The following is a 14,318-nucleotide window of genomic DNA, read 5'->3' as shown; positions in this document are numbered from 1 at the left end:
AGATAATATGACTATAGACATCTGTAAATCCAGAAAAGATCATGGAAAAACTATTTTATTATTTCTTTTATAAATACAACATAGTTTTTTAATGCCAGTATATTATTTTTAGGCAGAGATCAATGCTATATTAACTTGAATATACCTTCATTATTCAACTGTGAAATGAGCTAAGATAAATCTTAAAAGCAGGGTTTTGATTACTTAAAATAGTAAAATTGTAACTGCAAGTTACAAAGACATTTATATAACAAAATTCTCTAGCCATTAACAGCTATATACTAATGACAGTAAGAATTAACAATACTTTCCACTTATGACATTTATCAATAACAATTCTCAATTAATTAAGTCAATAATAATTAACATGATGGTCATATTGTAATTCCATATAAACTTACTATATGTTTGCTGTGGGTGTGTGTGTATGTATGTATTTTACAGATAGTACTGAACCCTAGTTGACTTTAAAAAATGAATACATTAGGCACATTACCATACACTTACATTATTATGGCACCTTTATATTATGAGAAAAGCTACTTTGAAAAACAGTAAGAGAATTTAAGTTTAGGAAAGTAGCATGTCATATAAATCAACATACATACAAAATTTTTAAAATTCACATAAACAAACTTTTCCAAATGGTCATGTTTAAAGAAAGAAAGATACTAACTGGAAAAAATATATTTTTAACTTATACTACAAGTCACAAATATGGACACAGGGTATATACTAAAATAGAAATATGTAGGGGCCTTCAAAATATTTAAGCATGTTCAACCTTGCTCAAGAATGAAATACCTTTTCTCATTCATCAGCATGACATAAATCCAAAAATTTGACAATATGCTCTATTGGTGGGAGTGAAGTGAATCAGGTATTATTGGTGGGAAAGTGAAGTAGCACAAAACCTCAATGAAAAAAAATCTGGCAATCTTTAGCATAATGACAAGAGCATTTCTCCTTTGATATAGCAATCCCACTTTTAAGAATCTATCACAAAGACACACGGGAAAAAAATACAAAGATACATATATATATACACAATATATATAGTGTGTCTGTGTGTATACACACACACACACACACACACAAGAGCAGTAGCTGTAGCACTATTTGTAATAGCAAAAGACTGGAAATAATCAAAATGTCTACCAGTGAAGAACTGTGTATAATTATGTATAATACATCTACACAATGTATATCTATACAGTTATTAAAAAAAATTTTTTTAAATCACTATGGAGTAAAACCAGGATATGCTGATATGTGGTAAAAAAGCAAGGTAGAAGTAAGTATGGCACTTTATCTAAGAAAGGCAGGTGAGGATAAATGTACAAACACACATGTACAGACTTGCATGTTTATGTGCATGCATTTGCTTATATTTAAAAAGATTAAAAGAAGAAGGTGACCTAATACACAAAAGACAAACTAGGGTAGAGAGAAGATAGACTTACCTGAACATACTTTGCTTTATAAATTTGACTTTGCATTATTTCTCATATAATAGTAAACTAAATCAAACTAAAAAAGCAATTCCTAAAAATCCCAAGAAAGATGAATAAATGGGCAAAACTATCTATTTGAATTTGCTGCACAACTACACAAATTTAACATGACTTAAGAAAGCAATTAATTTGTCTGTCAAATCCAGATGGGATATCAGGGATTAAAAAAAAAAAAAAAACACCTTAAACTGTTTTCAATAATCACATGGATATTAATAATGCTGGAATTGTTTTTCTAGAACTATGTCATAGACAAGTAGACTGTAATATGAAAGTGAAAGTCTCTCAGTCGTGTCTGACTCTTTGCAACCCCATGGACTATGCAATCCGTGGAATTCTCTAGGCCAGAATACTGGAGTGGATAGCCTTTCCCTTCTCCAGGGGATTTTCCCAACCCTGGGATCAAACCCAGGTCTGCCACATTGCAGGAGGATTCTTTACCAGCTGAGCCACAAGTGAAGCCCAGAATATAATATAGGGTAAAGCAAATAAGTAATCAGGTTCATGTCATTAAGACTCAAATCGTTATAATAAGAGAAGAGACACAAATATAAAAATATGGAGGTGCATGTGATAAATGACCCGATTTTTTAACCAGTAAATTGCAAGGAAGAAAACAAAATCAGGGAAGGGAGATCTACTGATTAAAAGAAACCAAGTTCAGTATATTGGCTTTACCTGGATTTGGATCAGAACAAACCAAGTAAACGAAAGGAAAATATGAACTTTAACTAGATACTTGATGGTTATGGTAGGCAGTCTTCTGTGACAGTCCCAATGATTCATACCTCTTGATATTCAGGCCTTTGTGCTATCCCGTCTCCTAAGTGACTTGCTTTTAATGACTACAGCATAGGTGATGGAATGTCACTTCTGAGATTAGGTTACAAAAGACCCTGCACATTTCCCTTCTTATCTTTTGCCTGCTTACTCTGATGAAATAAGCTGCCATACTGTGAGCTGCCCTATGGCGAGGGCCACATGGCAAGGAACTGTGGGTGACCTCCAATCAATAGCCAGCAAGGAACTGACGTGGGAATGTGAACTGGCACATCCTTGCCACTGAATCCTGCCAATAACTACATGAGCGAGCTTGGGAAGCAGACCCTTTCCCCAGCCTCAAGATGACTGCAGGCCCTGCCAATATGTTGACTGGAGCTTTGTGAGAGATGCTCAACCAGAGGAATTAGCAAAGTTACATCCAATTTCTGACCCAAAGAAAGTGATATAAATGCTGTAGTTCAAATTGCTAAGTTTTGTTTGAAGATAATAATGCTATTTAAAAAACTGTTAACATTTTTAAGTGTGAAAGTTATACTGTGGTTGTTTTCAAAAAACACCCTTATATTTTACAGCTATATACTAAAATAATTTAAGAACAACATAACAGGATTTCTGAGATTTATATCAAAATAACTGGGCAGTTAGGGGGCAGTGGGGAATGAGATACATGAAACAAAATTTCTCTATGAGCTGATAACTGCACGTACATGATGTGTACATGAGGTTTGCTAAAACTATTCTTTTTTTTAGTATAATTTTGAAATTTTCTATAATAAAAAGTATTATTAAAAAAGGAAAATAGAGAATTAAGACAATTTTTCTACTAAATGAAGAAGCAATAATTAAGCCAAAGTGTAAATAATATTATCACTATCAATGAGGGAAAAAAAAGAAGAGTTCATAAGACGCAATTCTTCTTATGAAAGACATTTACCCACTTACCTTAATCCCTGCAAGGACAAGATTCTTTGCTATAAAGGGAGGAAAAAAGGAATAGCTTATTAGGAATTGTATATTAGATATGTCTTCATGGAGTCTGTTCATATTTCTGAGTAATTTTAACTGTTTGACTACTTTTCTTGACTACAGCTCCTTAGAAAATACAGATGAACAAAAAGGAATAAAAATAAAATTTGATTTCCATAATCAAACCACACTGAGATATATAATCACTCTTAAAATTTCAGTGTATACTTCCAGACATGCTGTTATGAATGTGTGTGTGCTCTCTACCATAATGAATTAATGGGTACAGAGCAAGATCATTAACAGGTATTAATACCACCAAAAGAGAAGCAAGAGAGTCATAACTGGTTTCTCATGGAAGAACGTGAAATAACCTTGCCAAAAAAATAAATATCAAAATTGAATCTGATCAAGATTTTGGATCTAACTTCCTTTATAGAAAATAATACAAAGGAAAGGAATTAAGTTCTTTAAATTATGTTGCTCAAAAGCATCATATAAAATTATGAATAAAAATACTGCTTACCAATTTCCAAACCAAGACCGCCCATACCACTTAAGAAAACATGGGACTTGGCCATCTTCTGCATTGCTGTGTCTCCAAGAACATACCTCTGTCGACTACATGTAAAACATAACAAAAACAAATTATTTCACCAAAATTGTGTATCCTGTAATTACAGTTATTTGCAAACTAATACCCTGGTGGCTAGATTCTGCCCACAGACTTCTTTTGGATCACTTGCACAGTACTTAAAATTCCTCAATTAACTGCCAAATACATGACGTATTTTGAAAAATTAGATTTGGCACCATAATCCATATTCCCTCATGGCTACAGAGTTGAGTAGCAGCTGCCCTGTTCAGTGACGGAGGACTATGTGCTCTAGACTTGTCGAAGTTCCCATCCTTCTTCTCTCATTTATCACCTCTGTGGCCACTACAAGCATTTGAGTTTGTCACTTCCACTTGAAGCCTTTCACACAAAAAGGATTTATCAGGTAAAAAATTGTTTCCCTTCTTGGAATTTAGATGACATAAAGTTGAGCAGTTTTCAAACATTATTTTAAATATAAAAGCTGACAAACTATATTAAGGACTTTATTAAGTCAGCCATCCTAATAGTCACAAGCTAATAACAGAATGCTACTGTTGCTGCTATTTAGTCACTAAGTTGTGTTTGACTCTTTGTGACCCTTTGGACTGTAGCCCTCCAGGCTCCTCTGTCCATGGTATTTTTCTGGCAAGAATACTGGAGTGGGTTGCCATTTCCTTTCCCAGGGGATCTTCCTGACCCAGGAACTGAACCCATCTCTCTGGCATTAGTAAGCAGATTCTTTATACCACTGAGCCACCTGGGAAGCCCCTAGTATCAAAATGGGAATTTCAAAAAATACACGTTGGCAATTAAAAAAAAGTCAGATATAGTAATAAAGTCAATAGTAAGAGTTTATTTCAAAGAACATTGATAAACTATGTTATACTAGTTTCTGAAGATAGGAGCATGCCAATGGATTCTTACCAGAATCATTCTGAAAGATGAGTTCAGTATAAATAAATAATTCCAGAACCCCTTGGGTTAGAAGTATGTCTTTTGGAATTCACACACACACATATACACACATGTTGGCTTAAGGTATGTTCATTTACTATCTATATTCAGCTATTGATATTCAATATAAATGCCTGAAAAGGGGTCACTTGTCTAGTTAAGAAGAAACTTTATAAACACAAGCTATTATCATTATTTCTATCCTTAACCCTACAATAAATAATAAAATCTACTAGACTTTTCTTTTTAAAAATTGATTTTATTGAAGTATAGTTAATTTACAATGTTAGTTTCTGCTCTACAGCAAAGTGACTCAGTTATATATTCTTTTCCATTATGCTTTATTACAGGACACTGAACATAGTTCCCTGTGCTCCACAGTAAGAACCTGTGGTTTAACCGTTCTGTATACAATAGTTTGCATCTGCTGATCCCAAACTTCCAATCCATCCCTTCACCACGATAATCATAGTCTGTTCTCTATTAGACTTTTTAAAAAGGTATTCACCATTTTTGCTTCAGAGATAAAACTGATTTATTTATTTATGAAATATTTATTGAGCATCTACATAGTATATATGGAAAAGTATATTATAAAGCCTTACAACCCTTATTTCTGTACCCCAGTCAGGAAGCAACAGTTAGAACTGGACATGGGACAACAGACTGGTTCCAAATACGAAAAGGAGTACGTCAAGGCTGTATATTGTCACCCTGCTTATTTAACTTATATGCAGAGTACATCATGAGAAATGCTGGGCTGGAGGAAGCACAAGCTGGAATCAAGATTGCCAGGAGAAATATCAATAACTTCAGATATGCAGATGACACCACCCTTATGGCAGAAAGTCAAGAGGAACTAAAAAGCCTCTTGATGAAAGTGAAAGAAGAGAGTGAAAAAGTTGGCTTAAAGCTCAACATTTAGAAAACTAAGATCATGGTATCTGGTCGCATTACTTAATGGGAAATAGATGGGGAAATAGTGGCAACAGTGTAAAACTTTATTTTGGGGGGCTCCAAATCACTGCAGAGGTGACTGCAGCCATGAAATGAAAAGACGCTTACTCCTTGGAAGGAAAGTTATGACAAACCTAGACAGCATATTAAAAAGCAGAGACATTACTTTGCTAACAAAGGTCCGTCTACTCTATGGTTTTTCCAGCAGTCATGTATGGATGTGAGAGTTGTTGGACTGTGAAGAAAGCTGAGCACCGAAGAATTGATGCTTCTCAACTGTGGTCTTAGAGAACGAGTGTCCCTTGGACTGCAAGGAAACCCAACCAGTCCAACCTAAAGGAGATCAGTCCTGGGTGTTCATTGGAAGGACTGATGATGAAGCTGAAACTCCCAATACTTTGGCCACCTCATGCGAAGAGTTGACTCATTGGAAAAGACCCTGATGCTGGGAGGGATTGGGAGCAGGAGGAGAAGGGGACAACAGAGGATGAGATGGCTGGATGGCATCACCGACTCAATGGAGATGAGTTTGGGTAAACTCTGGGAGGCCTGGTGTGCTGCAATTCATGGGGTTTCAAAGAGTCAGACGCAACTGAGCGACTGAACTGAACTGAACTGAAACAATATATTTAAGGTTTGTCTGTTTTGGAACTTTATATAAACTGGGTCATTTTGAATATTTATAAGAGTTATTCATATCAAGGTAGCTGTTTGTTTTCACTTCATATTGTATTCTATTGTATTACACTATTCTATTGTGATATACCATAATTTAGCAATTCTACAGTTCTGGACAGTTACCAGTAAGACTATAAGTACACTTATATATGCCTCATGATACACAGGTAGGAGTTTCTATAGCATATATTGACCAAGAAAATGCGAAGTTAACTATTAGATGATACCAACATAATTTCCAAAGTGGATGTATCAGTTGACATTCTGCTTGGCAGTGTATCAAAGTCCCCAAATTTTCACATCCTTAATGTGCTGAAACTCAATATGAAAATTCATTGTGAAACTCAATGTGAAAGTGCTGCACTCAATATGCCAGCAAATTTGGAAAACTCAGCAGTGGCCACAGGACTGGAAGAGGTCAGTTTTCATTCCAATCCCAAAACAGGCAATGCCAAAGAATGCTCAAACTACTGCACAATTGCACTCATCTCACACGCTAGCAAAGTAATGCTCAAAATTCTCCAAGCCAGGCTTCAACAGTACGAGAACCGTGGACTTCCAGATGTTCAAACTAGATTAAAAAAGGCAGAGGAACCAGAGATCAAATTGCCAACATCCACTGGATCATAAAAAAAGCAAGAGAGTTCCAGAAAAACATCTGTTTCTGCTTTATTGACTATGTCAAAGTCTTTGACTATGAGGATTACAACAAACTGTGGAAAATTCTTCAAGAGATGGGAATACCAAACCACCTGACCTGCCTCCTGAGAAATCGGTATGCAGGTCAAGAAACAACAGTTAGAACTGGCCAAGGAACAGACTGGTTCCAAATAGGGAAAGGAGTACATCAAGGCTGTATGTTGTCACCCTGCTTATTTAACTTATATACAGAGTGCATCATAAGAAATGCTGGGCTGGAGGAAGCACAAGCTGGAATAAAGATTGCCAGGAGAAATATCAGTAACCTCAGATATGCAGATGACACCACCCTTATGGCAGAAAGCAAAGAACTAGATCCTCTTGATGAAAGTGAAAGAGGAGAGTGGAAAAGTTGGCTTAAAACTCAACATTCAGAAAACTAAGATCATGGCATCTGGTTCCATCACTTCATGGCAAATAGATGAGAAAACAATGGAAACAATGACAGACTACTTTTTTGGGCTGCAAAATCACCGCAGATGGTGATTGCAGCCATGAAATTAAAAGATGTTAGTTTCATGGGAGAAAACTATGACCAACACAGACAGCAAATTGAAAAGCAGAGACATTACTTTGCCGACAAAGGTCCGTCTAGTCAAAGCTATGGTTTTTCCAGTAGTCATGCAGGGATGTGAGAGCTGGACTATAAAGAAAGCTGAGTGCCAAAGAATTGATGCTTTTGAACTGTGGTGCTGGAGAAAACTCTTAAGAGTCTCTTGGATAGCAAGGAGATCCAAGCAGTCCATCCTAAAGGAAATCAGTCCTGAATATTCATTGGAAGGACTGATGCTGAAGCTGAAAGAAACTCCAATACTTTGGCCACCTGATGCAAAGAACTGACTCATTTGAAAAGACCCTGATGCTGGGAAAGACTGAGGGCAGGAGGCAAAGAAAAGAGGAGGACAGAGGATGCGATGGCTGGATGGCATCACTGACTCGATGTATATGAGTCTCAGCAAGCTCCGGAAGTTGGTGATGGACAGGGAAGCCTGGCATGCTGCAGTCCATGGGGTCACGAGTCGGACACTACTGAGCTACTGAACTGAACTGAGTGTGTTGAAAAAAGTTAACACAGCAGGCCTGATCTTTAGCTTGCTTTTGGGGCTAGCCCCTGGCTGCTGCCTGTGAACTTGGCTTTTGAAATGTTTCCTATATTAATAATTCTACGTCTCTTTTCCCTTGAGTTTCTTGAAATAAAAACTCCGTTAGCTTTTAGATATTCTTTTCTAAAATACACATGCAAAACTTTAAATGATTTTAAAAAGCATCCCAAATTTTGATCCATATGATTCTTTTTTGACTTATGGATTCACCTGAAGTGTATTTTTAAATTTCTAATTTTATGAGGAATTTTACAATTATTTTTTGTGTTGGCTTCTAGCTTAAATGCCTTGTGAATAGACATCACAATCTACATAATTTCACACTTTAATATCTGAGGATTTCTTTAGTCAATTTTACAAACGTTCCATTCTTGAAAGGAATGTGTACCCTACAGTTGCTAACATACAACATTCCTTACTTGTGCGTTAAAGTAATCTTAATAGTCATGTGGATGAAATCTACACTTGTTCAGACTTTGTTTGCCTGTTTTCTTGATTACTAAAAGTAACTTTTAAAAAATGCCCCAATCTGATTGCAGATTTGTCTGTTTTCCTTACGATCAGTACCTGAACACGCTAACATGTGAGAGTAACAGCTAACACTCAGCGATTATTACGAACCACGGTTTTATTTGTATTAACTCATTAATCCTCACAAAACTACAAAAATTCTATTACTATTCCCATTTTTACAGAGCGGAAAACCTAAGCACAGAGAAATTAAGCAATTGATAAATAGTGGAAGCAAGATTCAGCCCAGGCAGTCTGGCCTTAGCATCCATATTCTTAACCACTATGCTACACTGAATGTAGATTAAGAAAGGCAAATCATTCTACAAGTCTTACAGGGAGGGAAAAAAAATCAGTTCCTGGCCTAACTCTTCCATAACCCAATTCCCAAGCCCTAAGAACAGCCATCCTCAATTCTTTCAGTTATTTCTTCTAATACTCACCCGCTATATTTCTCAACAAACATGTTTGTGATTTATTTCTTGATTTTTCAGTTTTAAGTATTATCTATCTACTTCCAACTAAAAAAGATGGCATGCATTTCAATTTTTGAATAAAATCCAGTCAAATCATTTTCCTGCTTTAAAAACTCTGGTTGTTTTTTATTTCCCTTATGATAAAGTCAAGACTCCACTAATCACAAAGCTGTTCATAATCTAGTCTCTGCTCAGCTCTCCAGTCTCATTTTTTGTCACTCTACCATCACACTCCATGTTCCAGGTGTACTAAAGGCTTTCAGTTCTCCAAACACGGTACACTCTCTTCAGCTGTTAAGACACTTTTCTGGAATATTCCTCTTCCCCAATATTTTATGCCTGAATAACTCCTTGTCCTCAGGTCTCAAATTGCATGTTACTTTCCCCATGATGCTTCCCCTGATGCCCCTAAGTTTCTTAAGACAGTGTTGGATCATCTTTCTGTGCATCATAACACTACACATTCAATTTATTATAACAATTATCACGTGTATTTTCACTGTTTATTTGCCTATTTTTCTTAGGAGATTGTAGATTCCTTAAGACAGAGCCTGCCTTATTTGCTACTGTATCCCCAGTGACTAACAGGGCCTGGCACATAACAGACACACAAAACCTGTTTGCTAAATTAATGAAAGAAATGAACTGGCAGCAAGAACAACACTTTTATGCTCTACTAAGCAGAGGGCATGAATTCCTTTTTTGTGTTCACAGTCACAAGAACTGAATTAAAAAAATATGTTTTTCACACTTGTCTTCATCAATTATTTTTAAGATTACTTAGGCAAATAATGAAGCCAAGACATAAACATGGTTACAAATGACACAGAACATCCAGACAAAGGAAAAGAATTAAAATATATGAGCTAAGGTTGTCCAAAGGATCATAAAATCTCAAATTCTCAACAGGTAACTAAATTACCTGCCTTCTCAATGTTTGGCTACCAAGGGGAAAGATACTAAGTAAATGCCTACTGTGTGTTAGTTAAAACTGGCAACCCACTCCAGTATTCTTGCCTGGAGAATCTCATGGATGGAGAAGCCTGGTGGTCTACAGTCCACGGGGTCGCAAAGAGTCGGACACGACTGAGCGACTTCACTTTCACTTCACTTCACTCTGCAGTTGACACTTAAATCCTGTGAGGTGGGTTTTAAAAAGCTGAAAGTGTAACTTCAAGTCCACCACTGTTATACTAGAGTTGACTGTATTAAGTGGACATGCATATATCAGTAACACAATAGCAACAACATCATGAGGTAATGTGAGGATTAAATTAAATAAGATAAATAAAATACCTAGCAGGATGCCTGTGATGTTATTGGGAGAGAGGAATAATCAAATAATCCACTATTAAGTACTACATACACAAGTACCAGAAACTAAGGGAACCTGAAAGAATCGGAAGTGATTATCTCTATCAGTGGAGGCCATGGAAAGTTTCACAAATGAGGTTTATCCAAGTTGAAATATGAAGACTTGAGTTAAAAATTAATCTAAGAAGGAAAGGCATTCTATGCTAGGAAAAAGAAAAGCATGAAAAAGAATGACAGACAAGAGATACATGGTATATACATAAAACTTCCACTTCTGGCCTTAGTTAAATAAGGGGGAACAGATTTATCCTCTTCCTGCCTTCAGTTCAGTTCAGTTCAGTCGCTCAGTTGTGTCCGACTCTTTGCGACCCCATGAACCGCAGCACGTCAGGCCTCCCTGTCCATCACCAACTCCCAGAGTCCACCCAAACCCATGTCCATTGAGTCTTAAAGAACTGAAAAATGGACAATATAAATGAAACAATTGGGACACTGGACAATAGGCAGCTCAGGACAATAATCTCAGAGAAGAAAAACAACTGAGTTGAGCTTTACGCTGTCATAGCCACTGCCCAGAGTTTTCAGATGGTAGAGCAGGAAGGGAAACTCGAAAAGAGCTTGGTGGTCTTCTCAGACTGAAGAGAACAGGGTGTGAACTCAAGGCTAGAGTTTGTGAGCAGATGCACAGACAGGACACCAGACAGGCTGTTTTCACTTCTTCAGCCAAGTTGGGGGAGGAAACCACCTCAAGGGGAAGAACCAGAAGAAAAGTCCCAGTGAAACAATCGCTGTTTAAACAGGGCCAGACAGTCTGTGTTCCTCTTCAGCCAAATGGAAAATCTTTTAACACGGACAGCGCTGGATAAAATAGAAAAGAGTATTACATCAGTACTGGGGGGGAAGTAGCCTCAAAATTGAGTCTCCTCTGGTCTTACCTAGCAGAGCTTAAAAGTAAGCCTTGAAAAAAAAAACTTGTTTTCAAGTAATTTAACTGTGTCCCTGAAAAAGCTCAAGAATATTTAAAGGAATTCAAGATAATTCAGCACCCAAAAAAGGTAAAATTCATAATGTCTAACATACACTAAAAAAAAAAAAAAAACAAAAAACTAGATATGCAAAAAAAAAATACTAAATATGCAAAAAAGCAAGAAATACAACTCTAGATAGAAAAATCAATAGAAGAGACTTAGAAATGACATATGATAGAATGTGTGGACAAAGACTAAAACAGTTAAAAATATAATTCATATGCTCAAGAAGCACAAAAACTTCCAGAGATGAAAACTGTAAAAAGTAAGGTGAAAAACACTTTGAGTGGAATTAACAACAGATTCAACACTGCAGAAGCGAACCTGAAGACACAGCAACAGACTTTACAAAATGAAAAACAGGGAAAAAAAAAAAACTGGGGTATAAAAATCCCCCCAAATCAAAAAAGCTTAAGTGAGTTGTGGGACAACTTCACTTGGTCCATGTGAAATTGAGGTCCCTGAAAGAGACTGGAGAAAAGGGGAGAGAAAAATATACCTGAAGAACTAAGCAGTTAAAAATTTTCTAAGAGCACAATAAACTCACAGACCATGATGCAAATAAAGAACAAAACGTAAAAAGAAAACTACACTAAGGGATATCGTAATTGTTTAAAACCAGGGATGAAGAGAAAATATTAAAAATAATCAGAGAAAACAGATCATGCAATTTACAGAGGAAAGGTTAAGAATGACAACTGACTTTCTCCCAGGAAGCAGTACAAACTGGATGACAATGGCACATTTTTAAAACATTGAAAGGAAGACACTGTCAACCTAAATTTCTATACTCAATTTCAAAAAAAGGAAGTAAAGACTTCATCAGACATATAACAGCTGAAAGAACTCATTGTGGCACTTTCACTGTAAGAAATGTCAAAGTAAATCCTCAGGCAGAAATAAACGATATTAGATGGAAATCTTAATTTACACAAAGGAATAGAGAACATCAGAAATGACAAAACCCTTTTTTCTTTATTTTTAAAATCTCTTTTAAAGATAATTGACTGGTTAAGTCAAAAACAATAATGTATTGTGAGTTTATAACATTATATAAAAGTAAAATTTTAAGACATTGATAACTCAAATCCTGGAAAAAGAGAAACAGAAGAACACTGTTGTAACTTTCTTATACCATACAGGAAGTGATGCTATATCTGAATACACACTGTAAAGATTTACACTATAAACCATAAAGTAATCACTTTCCATCTAGTCAAAGCTATGGTTTTTCCAGTAGTCATGTATGGATGGACTATAAAGAAAGCTAGAGCACCGAAGAATTGATGCTTTTGAACTGTGGTGTTGGAGAAGACTCTTCAGAGTCCCTTGAACTGCAAGGAGATCAAACCAGTCAATCCTGAAGAAAATCAGTCCTGAATATTCACTGGAAGGACTGATGCTGAAGCTGAAACTCCAATACTTTGGCCACCTCATGCAAACAGTTGACTCATTGGAAAAGACCCTGATGCTGGGAAAGATTGAAGGGAGGAGGAGATGGTTGGACGGCATCACTGACTCAATGTACATGAGTTTCAGCAGGCTCTGGGAATTGCTGATGGACAGGGAGGCCTGGCGTGCTGCAGTCCATGGGGTCACAGAGTCGGGCACAGCTGAGAGACTGAACTGAATCACCAAACAAAGCAAAAGAAAGTACAGCTGACTCTCAAACATAGGTTTGAACTATGTGGGTCCACTTATATATGGATTTCTTTTTTCCAAAAAATATATAGTCAGCCCTCCATATTTACATCCAAGGACATGGATATTAGTGAAAGTCGCTCAGTTGTCCAACTCTTTGTGATCCCATGGACTAATACTCAATTATTCAACAAAAAGAGAGAGAGAGAAAAGGAATACCAGTAACAGATTAGGCAATTAGAAAACAAATAGCAGAAATAGTAACAACAGAACTTCCTTGGTGGTCCAGTGGTTAAGACTCTGCACTTCTGCTGTGGGGGAAGAGTTGGGGAACTAAGATCTCGCATGTCACATGTTAAATATACATGGCGCAAACATGCCTCTAAAAGAGTGTCACACTGAATAAAGAGAAAAACCCAACTATATTCTATCTACAAGGAGGCCCACTTAAATATACACAAAAATGGAAAGTAAAAGGGTGGGAAAAGATATCATGATACCAATATCAAGGGAAAAGCAGACTATTTCAATATCAGACAAATAGATTTCAGAGCAAACAAAACTACCAGGATAAAGAGGCCACTTCATAATGATAAAAGGGTCAATACATCAAGAGGACGTAACAATTCTAAATGTGTATGCACTAGTAACACAGCTGCAAACTATGTGATGCAAAAACTGGCAGAACTGAAGTATGAAATACACAAACAGGAAATCATGGACATCATCCATCTCCTAACAATTGGTATAAAGAATACACAGAAAATCAGTAATGTTTCAGAACAGTTGAACAACACTATTAATCAATTTGATCTAATTGACATTGATAGGACAATCCAGTAAATAACAGAATACACATTCTTTCCAAATGTACACAGAACATTGACCAAGATAGACCAAATTCTCCACTAAAAAAACTTTAAGAAATTTAAGTCACACAAAGTATGTTTCCTGATAACACTGGAATGATTAGAGATCGACAACAGAAAGATCTCTGAAAACAAATTCCTTAATATCTGGAAACTAAATAAGACACTTAAGGTCTCAAAAATCAATGATCTCAACTCCCACTTTAAGAAATAAGAAAAAGATCAAAT

The 14,318-nt window shown here is 36.3% G+C and overlaps 1 protein-coding gene across 1 annotated transcript in view; it reads right to left on the bottom strand.

Moving 5' to 3' along the window:
• Positions 1–14,318, bottom strand: part of UBA6 (ubiquitin like modifier activating enzyme 6) — a 79,911-nt gene that overhangs the window by 55,118 nt on the left and 10,475 nt on the right. The window contains exons 3-4 of the mRNA XM_043906629.1: positions 3,790–3,884; positions 3,240–3,268 (exon numbers count right to left, since the gene is read on the bottom strand). Of these exons, the coding sequence (XP_043762564.1) occupies positions 3,240–3,268; positions 3,790–3,884 (124 nt within the window). The remainder of the gene's footprint in view (positions 1–3,239; positions 3,269–3,789; positions 3,885–14,318) is intronic.

This window comes from Cervus elaphus, chromosome 6 (genome assembly GCF_910594005.1).
Source record: "Cervus elaphus chromosome 6, mCerEla1.1, whole genome shotgun sequence".
NCBI lineage: Eukaryota > Metazoa > Chordata > Mammalia > Artiodactyla > Cervidae > Cervus > Cervus elaphus.
The sequence above is the reverse complement of the archived record's forward strand: the minus strand, read 5'-3'. Positions and strand labels throughout refer to the sequence as shown.